We start from the raw sequence: 10517 nt of genomic DNA, 5'->3' as shown, positions 1-10517 counted from the left end.
GCGAGACCCTTGATCTGTGGATTAAGGAGAGAAAGGACAGATATTCTGAATGGAATCTCTACCCTTCATTTTGATTCTCTTTAATTCTCAGACATTAGATTATGTCCTTTTGAATCCGAGCCTTACATCTCCCCCTAATAAGATCCTGACCCTTCATTTTGGACACCCATTCCCTATAAATACCTGCACGCAACACTGTAGAAGGGAGAAGGTGGTGATTATTGTGGAAAGACTCTGGACTTTGATTTAGTCTTACTACTTGTCATTCGGAGCTTTCAAAGTGTTGAGAAACTTTAGAAACTAGTTTTCTAAAGTATTTCATCAAAAGGAGCTCTAAATCCTGAGATTTTCATTTTCAATTCCTGTGCACTACCCTGTGAAACCATTTTCACTTTGCTTCATTCCCACCGCCCTAGTATCTGTGTATTACCCTCCGAGCTCAACTTATTTCCGATGTATTCCCATTACCTCGGGTAAGCTCAAGTCTTTCGGCCGTCAGCTTTCACCTCTCCAAGATTTGTGGATACCAGAGTCAGCTCGCTTGTCTCCTTAACTTTCCATAGGTAAGCGTCTAAACTGTCATTTTGTTGAATATCGTTAGTTTGTTTTCTCCAATTTTCTTTCAAAGTTTCTTTTATATCCAGTCATACTAAATCTCAAAATAGGTTATCTAGGCTCGTAGTTATTTCCTGTGCCTTATTTATTCATTCGTAAACTCCATTTATCGTCACTTAGTTTTCATTCCTTTTCCAGAGTAGATGTTCGAGTCATCGGCGACTCGTAAATACTTTAAAGAATATAGGTAGGAGTACTTTAACATGAGAGTTTTTGGTTTGAATAAATGAAAAATGATAAAGGAAGATAGGTGTAGCAAAGGTCAAATAGGTTGGAAATAAGATTAGGTCAAACAAATAAGTTATGAGATTGGGCTTTAGAACGAACCTAGGCGATAAGAAAATAGATCGAGAATTAAGATAAGTTCGGATCTCGGGCAAGAGACTAAAAAGAGATCAGATATCGCAAATCAAAGAGTTTTGATAAAGCGATCATGCAGAAGATCGGTAAGGAGTTCAGTCTTTCATCCACCATCTAGTGATAAGGTCTTGAAGGCCAGGAAAAGCTTTACACGGGTTTCCTGTGTCTACGGTACTTCGTAAAATGGGTCAAGAAGGACCCTTTACCTGAATCCTTAATTCAAAGTTCTTATAAAACGCCATTCTAATAAACATATTAAGAGATCGAGAGAGAGTTATTATCCGAACTCAGTCTAATTTTTTAACGCAATATATTAAGAAATCGGGGGAGAGTTCTTACCTGAATTCTTGGCCAAAATCTTAATGCAATATGTAGAGATCGGGGGAGAGTTCTTACCCAAAATCCTTTACCTAAATTTTAACAGAATATATTAAGAGATCGGGGGAGAGTCCCTACCCGAATTCTCAGCTAAAATCTTAATAAAGTATATAGAGATCGGGAGAGAGTTATTATCCGAACTCAGCCCAACTTTTTAACGCAATATATTAAGAGATCGGGGGAGAGTTCTTACCCGAACTCAGCTTAATTTTTAACGTAATATATAGAGATCGGGGGAGAGTTCTTACCCGATTTCTCAGCTAAAATCTTAATGCAATATGTGGAGATCGGGGGAGAGTTCTTACCCAAAATCCTCCGCCTAAATTTTAATAGAATACATTAAGAGATCGGGAGAGAGTTCTTACCCGAATTCTCTTAGCTTAAATTCAAACTAAAATATACCAAGAGATTGGGGGAGAGTTCTTACCCGAGCTCTTGAATTAAATGCTTAATACACCAAGGGATCGGCGGGAGAGGTCTTTCCAAAGTATCCCGAATATAAGGTTAAGGCCCGATAGAGAGTTCTCTTCAAAGCACTCATATTTATAAAACAAAATTTCCCTGAGAATATCACAACTTCAGCATTCATATTAACCCTCTAAAAATCTATTACATAACACCTATTCACTGAAGGGTCATCTCATGTACTTGTGTTTTTGGGTAACCCAAAATAGTTAAATATCAAATATTCATTTTATCCATACAAAGGATTAACATCATCGTTCTAACCCCTAAATTATCAATTTATAAATGGCATAATATTAAATCTGCTTAATTTTTCTCTCAAAATTAAAGTGGCTACTTCTCACTTTTCTCACTTCGGTGAGAACAATTCGGCGACCACAAAACTCTTGCGACAATTATAACCATTTAATTTGATAATTTAATTAAAATTAAATAAAAATACAAAATATAACATAGAGTTGAGAGCTTAAACCTAACAGAAAATAAAATATCTATGCTTGTGTCTTTTGTATTTTTATCAATTAATATTTATTTTTTTAATTTATTACAGTTTCACCGACTAATGCTCATGATTAACCCGAGCGACCAACCAAATTCCCTCCAGCCAAAAACCAAACGCGCACGATAGCACGGACCGAGTTTTAAAACATGATTAGATTAGTTATCGTTTATCGCAATTTAGCAGCAGAAATTAGTGATACTAATGACAATTAACAAATAGAAAAGCACGGAAGTCACTTTACAGAGGTCTCTCTCGTTATTCCCTAATCTCCTTGGTGTTCGATGCAAAACTGAAGAACTAGCAAACCCTGAGTCTAGATTTCTGCGATTGTTGTTTTTGATCTGGTCGAGGAAAGAGAATTATTTGTTGAATTGTGGGAGAGAGAGAAGAGGATATGGTGGGATGAGGTGGAGGAGAGGGGAGAGGTGGAGATGGCAAGGGGAGTGAAATGGGTATGCCCGTTTTCGTACAAGAGAACAACTCTTATAGTTTGCTCCATCAACATTGCTGTTGCTCTTTACGTTCTTCGCTCTCTATACAGCTCACTTTATATATACTCCAATAATGATTTAAATAACGGTAATTCCTCTTAATTGTTTCATAATCCGATTGAAGCTTTCCTTTTTTGCGGTGTCAATTTTGATTTTGAGAAATTTTTGTTGCAGTTGTAAAGTATACACCGGATCAGATTAGTAGGATGGAAGAATCAATTCGGATACGAAGAGCCAATGAACCTCTACAGCTTGTTAAATTGGTAAGAAATTTGTGCTATTTCGTTATTTGGGCTATTGGGTTATTTTTAGTTCGATGATGGGTGACGAGGAGGATGTGAGGATTTTGTTGAAAGGTTAAGCAACTGAAGGAGGAGCTTAAGAGAGATGATAAGTCGGTTGAATTACCTATGGAGGTCAGACGGAAGTTAACTGATGAGATTTTGCAGCGGTTGAGAAGCTTGAACGCGAATGCCAATATCACTGAGCAGCGAGGTTGGTTCACATTACGTTCACTTTTTTTTTTCCTATTGTTGTTCCATTCTAGCACTGATTTTACAACAATGGCTTTTAATTAATTTTGTAACTTTACTTGGAGATTAAAAGCTTTGCGTGGATTTATAGAGGCTGAATTTAGGTCGAATTGCTAAAATTTTTGTGGAGGGGATTTTCTAGGAGAGCAAGCATTACTCTTCTTCTTCTTCTTTTTGTTTTCCCAGTTCATGAAGGTTAACATTTTCTGTTTTATTAATCAGTGCCTCATTTATCTTTGTTAACTATGACAATGAGAGTGCAACCTAGGAAATTTTAGTCATAGAATTGCAGTGTGGATTCATCTGGACTTTATCTTAATAAGCTGTTAAGTTGAAATTGCACGTAACTTTGTGCCCAACTTTTTGTCTTGCTATATGGGAATTATAGATCTCTTATTTCTGAAGCCAATGGAAAACCCTGGAAATTTTAGCGAAGTGGATTTACATGATAGTTTTTTATTGTGTGCATAATATGGTGCTCTATGAAATACCATACACCTAAAAGTTTCAGTAGAGATTTCCAATGTTTTCATAGGATTTAGTCATTCAGTTTAATTTCAACTTGGTTGTTGGATCATTTATGGTCCATGCATCTCAAAATGGAAAAAAGAGAGAGAAACAGAATAAACTTGTATTGATTGATTTCCTTATGTTTTCATTTCTTTGTGTCTCTCTAAGGGTTTGCTGCTGGCAATTGCGTTTTCAGATCACAGTTAGGCACTCATTTGCCAATACTGACGTGTTATTTGTTTCTTTTCCACTACCATATCTACCTCCACTTCTTAGGCATCAACCATACTCCTTTCATATGTGAGTCTGTGACAATCATGGTTTTTTAAAAATGGCTGTCATAGTATGTAACGGGTTATTATTTATAGGTTTTTGGGCTGCTGTGACCGGTACAACTGTTAAATAACAGGTTTTAAAAGTTGTAGCTGCCACGGCCGTTATGGCCGTTACGTAACTGTTACTGACCATTACATAAAGTCGTTACCTAGCCTACTTTGCATTTCTAGCTCCATTTTACATCTATTTCACCTCCATGGCTAGCTCTATTCACATGAAAGTGAAATTGATCTGCTGCAGAGAGATTCTTTCTTTTTTAGCTTATTCAATTATTATGTTAAAAGGCATATATCCCTCTTTCTCTCTATTTATTTTTAGTTTTCACTGGCCATTTAATAGCCATTTGGTGTCACTCAAATACTCAAAGTCTCAACTCTCTCTCAAGTCTCAAGTCTTTGCTATTTTCTCTCAATTCTCAAATTCAACATTCTCTCTCTCTCTCTCTCTTTTTCCCTCCACACACAAAATCAAATCGACTAAAGTGAAGGCCTTCAACTTCAATACTATACAAAGTTTTGAGTTCAAGAGTGCCAAAAAGTGAGTTATTGTTTATTTTCTCTAAGTTTTGAGTTCAAGAGTGTCAAAAAGTTAGTTATTGTTTATTTTCTCTAATTCTTAGAAATTTTTCTAATCATTTTTAAATAGATAAATAATTAGAAAATAATATCAAACTGTAAATTAGTTCATAATACATAAAAATAATGGATATATATTAATAATATCAAAGAATTTAATGGATATATTAATGATATATAAAAATAATGAACTTAATGTCTTTATTTGATATATTTATGCTTATTACGTAGTTGTCTATCTTAGGTTGAATTATATCTTTGAATATGTATGCGTTTCATGAACTTTGCAAATTTTTCAAAAAAATTTACGTAGCGACAGGCCGTTACCATTACGTTATGGCCGTTACAGGCCCGTTTCCGTTACTCACGACCATGACTGCCAACGCAGCTGTGACCGCGATTTAAAACCATGGTGACTGCAGCTCAGTCACGGGGACATTTAGCTGCTGCTCTCTATCTTTTTATTTCTCTCTTCATGCAGATTCAATTTCTTCATCTGCATCAATGTTAATGGTGATATCTTCTCTTGAACATTTTCAGATTTAAGATTGCTTCCTTTTCTTTCCAATTGATGCTGTCTTGTTTTTCCTGCATTGCTGTCATGCTATTGTTCTTAAGTCTCCATTTGCTTTACAAATTGAAATTTGCTACCTTGTTTTCTGATGTTCTCCTTGTTCACTTCAGCCTCAAACCATCTATGGTGATTTAGCAAAACTATTATGATAATGGAAAAGTGCACTCTTGATCCTGCTGCTGCTTCTGAAGCAGAGTTGGTGATTTGAGTACTTTGCTTGGGAACAAATTCAAATGTGTGAAGGATTTTAAGAATAATGCAGAATTTGGGGCTCAGTTCCCTGATCAAAATATTCAAAGTTGTTGAATTTTTGAGTGACTGTCAAAGAAGGAAGGGAACGTGTATTTGTAGGAACATCAATGAAGGAATGTTGATACATATCAAAAATTAAAAGAGTGAGAGTTGAAATGCCTGATTTAGAAATTATAAATAGGTGGAAGTAATCTGGAGGTGGATGTGATAAAACGAATGTAAGGAACATATTCTGTTACCATGAGGCTTTTGTGTTGTAAAATCTAGCTATCAATTTTGTAATTTCCACAATGGAAAAAGATTCTTGCTTGGTGGAAGGCTGGAATTTGCAAACTCATATAAAAAGCATGCATATGATACACGTGCACATGCATTCAACTCAACTAATTTTCAATCCTTGTCTTATTGGGGTAGATATATGCACGTTTCTTTTGGTGGCCTTTTGTGAAAACCCAGATCCTGGTCTGCTACCTCTTTCTAGTAGATACATAAGTTAGTGGCAGTTATGTTGATGTCCAAATACATTTTTCTGATGTCCTACTTTATTTTCTGCTATAAGTTAACAATACTGGTTATAACTCCTTAATTGCGCCTAGCTTTGTGCTTATGTGAGTTCTGCCAAACTTTTAAAATGTGAACATATAGGTATTTTGTGGAAATGCTCTTGTGTTCCTAAAAACATCTCCTACTAGATGGTAAATGTTTCATGGAAGTCTTAAGTGTACCCCTCGGATGATGTTGTACTAAAAATGCCACTGTTCAATATGATATCATTAATCATTTGCTGATACTAGAACTACAGTCTCAGGGAAGTACTTAGTTTTATGCTTGCTATAACTGCTTGATGAGTTTTAAGAACCAATTTAAGGCTACATGTTAACATTACAGTTTTATCCTTGCTTCTTGTGATAAATTTTAGGTGATGTGGCCGAGATAAGAGTTTTAAGCTAAACTCATTTATGGCTGGCCAAAATAATGGCTTCAGTTTGTTTGTTTATTTATTTCATATCTTGCTAGTTTTCTTCTTTGGATTCTTGTTTTGGTAAACAGAAGCTATTGAAAGCTGGCGCAAAGAAAAATTGCGTGAAGTCAAAGAGTTGACTGATGGAACAGGGGGACTGAATTCAACTAATCTGCAAGAAGAAGCCAGTATGATTTTTTTTTTTTCCTTTGAAGCCTGTGGTTTTGTGGCATTTGAGTTTATTCTTATGAAACCCTTGAGGATCTATTGTTTTTGATCCCTGTGGTGAGTTTTAATATTTGCTTGGCAGAATCTTGTTGCTTACTGTTGTAACTGACTATTCCATAGGGATGATAGTAAGAGCCTTGGACTCTGATTGGGCTGTGCTGTTGGAAAAAATTGGCCTTTGGATACCTGTTGAAATCATTAACCAGGAGCATGATGATAAGCCAGAGGGTGAAGAAGAGTCTGGTAATTAAATCAACCTCTTTGTTTGTTAAATGTCTTTTTCATATAGTCTGCCTGTGTCTCCTGTCACTAAATAGGTGCAGTGTATAGGACCTGGCACTTTAACTTGCTCTGCATGTGTCCATGGCCTCATTATTTATTCAATGTTGTTTTCTTACTTTTCTTTGCAGAGGAAGAAATTTTGCCTGGCAGGCCACTTCCACCTGAATGCCATACTGAGCTTCATACTGATTATGGTGGTGCAGCTGTCAGATGGGGTCTTACCCACCATAAAGAAAGTGCAGCTGACTGCTGTCAAGCTTGCTTAGATCAGGCAAAATATGCAAAGCCAGGTGAAATGAAATGCAATATGTGGGTCTATTGCCCTTCAGAGATGGGATGCTATTCACCAGATATCTATCAGCATAAAAATCAGGAGTGCTGGCTGAAATATGTAAGAATTCTCTCACACAATAAGCTCATTTTCTTGTAGATTCGGACCAAACTAAAATTGACACTTTAAATTTGTCAAAATGCAGGCTGAAAAGCCAAGATTGAATTTTAAGGACAGGTATTCCGAATCATATAGAAACTCCCACCCAAATGCACCATTGATTGTTCCCTGGGTCTCGGGTGTTGTTAATGCATGATTGTATTTTACCAACCCAAATGATGATCAATGTTAAAAAGTAAGTTGAGCTGCAATCTCTACCTCTGGAAGTTTTGCAAAGATATGATGCTGGCTCTGGTGATACCTTGATTATTCATTGCTTACATCTGGAACTGGCGGATTTTTGACTTTAATTCATCTTTTCTTTTCCTTTGATACGTTGGGTTTTAAGGAAAGAGAATGGTTGAGGAGTGTGATTCCTCGTCTATTTAATCATTTTTGTAACATTCATTGCGGCGTCCTGGCACTGGTGATTCTAAAGTTCTGAAATCTAGTTCCCAGGTGAATTGACCTCTTTACTGTTAACATGAAGAACTTTCATTATGGATTAGCCTGAGAAGATTGATTGGCCGTAGGAGGGATGAGAAAATTGACTCCTTGTAACGGTTGCAAATTCGTAAGCAATGAAGAACTATTGCATATTCCTAAATTCATTCTGTTATGGTAAATGGTTTCCGCAGCCCTGCGTCTCTCTTTATTTTTTTGGGATCATGATGGATGCTTGTATATTATTTGTTTCTTTTTTTTTTTTCTAAAAAAAATATTATGGATATAATAAGCTCATTAAATGGAAAATAGAAAATATTCTGCTTTTAATATTGTGAAATCTAAAACAATCATCCATCAGCTTTAGTTTAGTGAGATTTCAAATTTAAATTTCATCTGAGTTAATTATATTTAAAAAATTTATCAAATACCCAATAAAAAATACATATCAAATACCCAAATGTGTATAATGAGTTAACTCATACTATACAAAGGAAATTATATTTATAAATTTATAAAAAAAATGCAAAGATCATAGAAAATTAATTTTAAACAATCCAAAGAAAACTCAGGACCCATTCATGGTTCTCATATCGGAAATCATGGGCCATTCCTACTCAGATGGACCTAAGACCATTCGGGTATCGTACTCTCTTTCGGGTGTTTCCAAGGAAACGAACCTATGCCCGCTGTCAACGGTTGGAGCCTAGAGGACCGTTGTTCTCGAGGAAATAACGTGCCATCTAAACATTAACACTGGGTTTGAGTCAATTCAACGGCTCTCTGCGAGGAATACAGTACTGTTCTTCCCGAAGAGAGGGCTGAAATCCATGAAAGCTTATAGCTTGATCAATTTCTCTTCTATGAACCGTTTTTAGCGTTTGGACCAAACATCTTCTTGGGCACCTTGGAAAAATCCACATGAAATCGCTGAGCTAGCTATGAAGTTTGCTAATTGCAAAATGCTTTGGCTACGAAATTAAGAAACACACTTTAAGGTAAGGGTTTCAGCCATTCTTTTCCGACTTCTTGTTCGATCAAGTACTAATTTTCATCAATTGCTGGCTTTTGATTCTTGTTATTATACTTTGTGGGGAGTAATTATGTTTCTTCTAAGATTATATATATTTGATCAATAATTTGTAGACTGTACTTAGACAATGAATTTGGCAGGATTGAAACTGGGCAGTCATTATTAAGCTTATAGTTAAGGGTTAGTCTAATTCTCAGATTGTAGTGCCAAGAAACTTGCTTTTTTGGCCACGCTAGTAATCCCCAGCTAGGGAGGAAGAAGGGCTCGATGGAAGGAAATCCCTCTTGGAGTGTCTTTGATGGAATTAAAACTATCCCATCAACTCCAGAAGCTCTCATGGCAGAGATTGACACAGCTATTAAAAATTTGGAATATGCTCGTGCAACTGCACGCCTTGATCCTCCATCTACTTCCCACTTAAAGACTAAGAGCCCCAGGGGGGGTGCATCTCCTCAATATGATGCCCGAATGGCAGACGAGGCTTATAGGGCAGGATGTGCAGCATTAGCTGCAGGGAAGCTTGATGAAGCTCTTCACTCCTTGAACATTTCTCTTTTGAAATGTCCTCCTGATAAGACCTCCGCTGTTGCTAAGCTTCAGTCTCTCATTTCTTTAACATCACAGCAACTCCAGAAATTGCCCGGTTGACTTAATAGAGGTATGCTTAGTCCTTTCAGTGCTTGTATATCTTCGTTTTCAATTGATGATTACCTAATGCAGTTAGCATGTCATGCTCATGTTATGGCCTTGACACAAAAATTTGTAGCTGCCATATGTTTCTTTCTGTTATGAAGTAGTTGTTCCTAAATTTTTGTTCAATAAGTAAATATGTCCTGAGGTTTTTGTTGTAACTCAAGATTACTTCTTGTGTTCATAGACTTTTCACAGTATGGTAAAAAGTTGTGGTAGAGATTTCATCTGCTTGACAGAATTTAATTGAAGATTGTGAACTTTAAAAAAAAAAAAAATGCTGAAACATCAAAAAATTGAGAATTGATGAATATGAGCGGTAACTTGGAAAGAGAACAAACAGGCAAGGACAATGCCCACTGCTGCAGCTAAACCTTTTCTAGAAGGTTGATATACTTCAATTTTGGTATTAGAGATCAGCCTTAGCTCCCCCATTATGTTCTCAAGTGATTTGCTTTTCAATGTTGGATTTTACTATGGCATGTATGTGACAATAATGTAGTCAGGTGACCTTTTTCTGATGTTTCTATTGACAAAAGTTATTATATAGTGTATTCTGAGTGGGAATATAAATGCTTTTGGTTGAGTTTGAGTTGGCTTTCACTTTCTCTGGTTAGAAATAATGTCAAAAGAACCAACTAAAAGCCAATGAAGTTTATCGTTTCAGCATTTCTGAAGATTCTTCAGTATGCTATTTCTAGCACTTAAGTTAGGATGATGCAAACAGTTCTTTTTTTTCAACTCTTTTTGTTCTTAATGCCTGGTTTGTAAGAGGGATAAAAAAGTGACAGTATGAAAATAGTTGGATAGATTTTATTTATTTTTGGTTTATTTGGCTCTTACTAGGACTAGAATTCA

General features: G+C 36.1%; 1 protein-coding gene across 1 annotated transcript; it reads left to right on the top strand.

The window, feature by feature from the left end:
* Window positions 1-2412: 2412 nt before the first annotated feature.
* On the top strand, window positions 2413-8099 carry LOC110664351 (uncharacterized). Its single transcript, XM_021823991.2, has 7 exons — window positions 2413-2899; window positions 2986-3074; window positions 3168-3306; window positions 6642-6740; window positions 6901-7023; window positions 7191-7453; window positions 7539-8099. The coding sequence occupies exons 1-7, from the start codon at window positions 2752-2754 to the stop codon at window positions 7647-7649; spliced, it is 972 nt and encodes a 323-aa protein (XP_021679683.2). The 5' UTR covers window positions 2413-2751; the 3' UTR covers window positions 7650-8099.
* The last annotated feature ends 2418 nt before the right edge of the window (window positions 8100-10517 follow it).

This window comes from Hevea brasiliensis, chromosome 12 (genome assembly GCF_030052815.1).
Source record: "Hevea brasiliensis isolate MT/VB/25A 57/8 chromosome 12, ASM3005281v1, whole genome shotgun sequence".
Taxonomy (NCBI): Eukaryota; Viridiplantae; Streptophyta; class Magnoliopsida; order Malpighiales; family Euphorbiaceae; genus Hevea; species Hevea brasiliensis.
The sequence above is the reverse complement of the archived record's forward strand: the minus strand, read 5'-3'. Positions and strand labels throughout refer to the sequence as shown.

Bases quoted from the DNA above. Each gene is read 5' to 3' on its own strand.
- LOC110664351 (XM_021823991.2), top strand. From the start codon at position 2,752: ATGGCAAGGGGAGTGAAATGGGTATGCCCGTTTTCGTACAAGAGAACA. The intron at 3,075-3,167 runs GTAAGAAATTTG...TTTTGTTGAAAG, and splicing joins CTCTACAGCTTGTTAAATTG to GTTAAGCAACTGAAGGAGGA. The intron at 7,024-7,190 runs GTAATTAAATCA...TTTTCTTTGCAG, and splicing joins AGAGGGTGAAGAAGAGTCTG to AGGAAGAAATTTTGCCTGGC.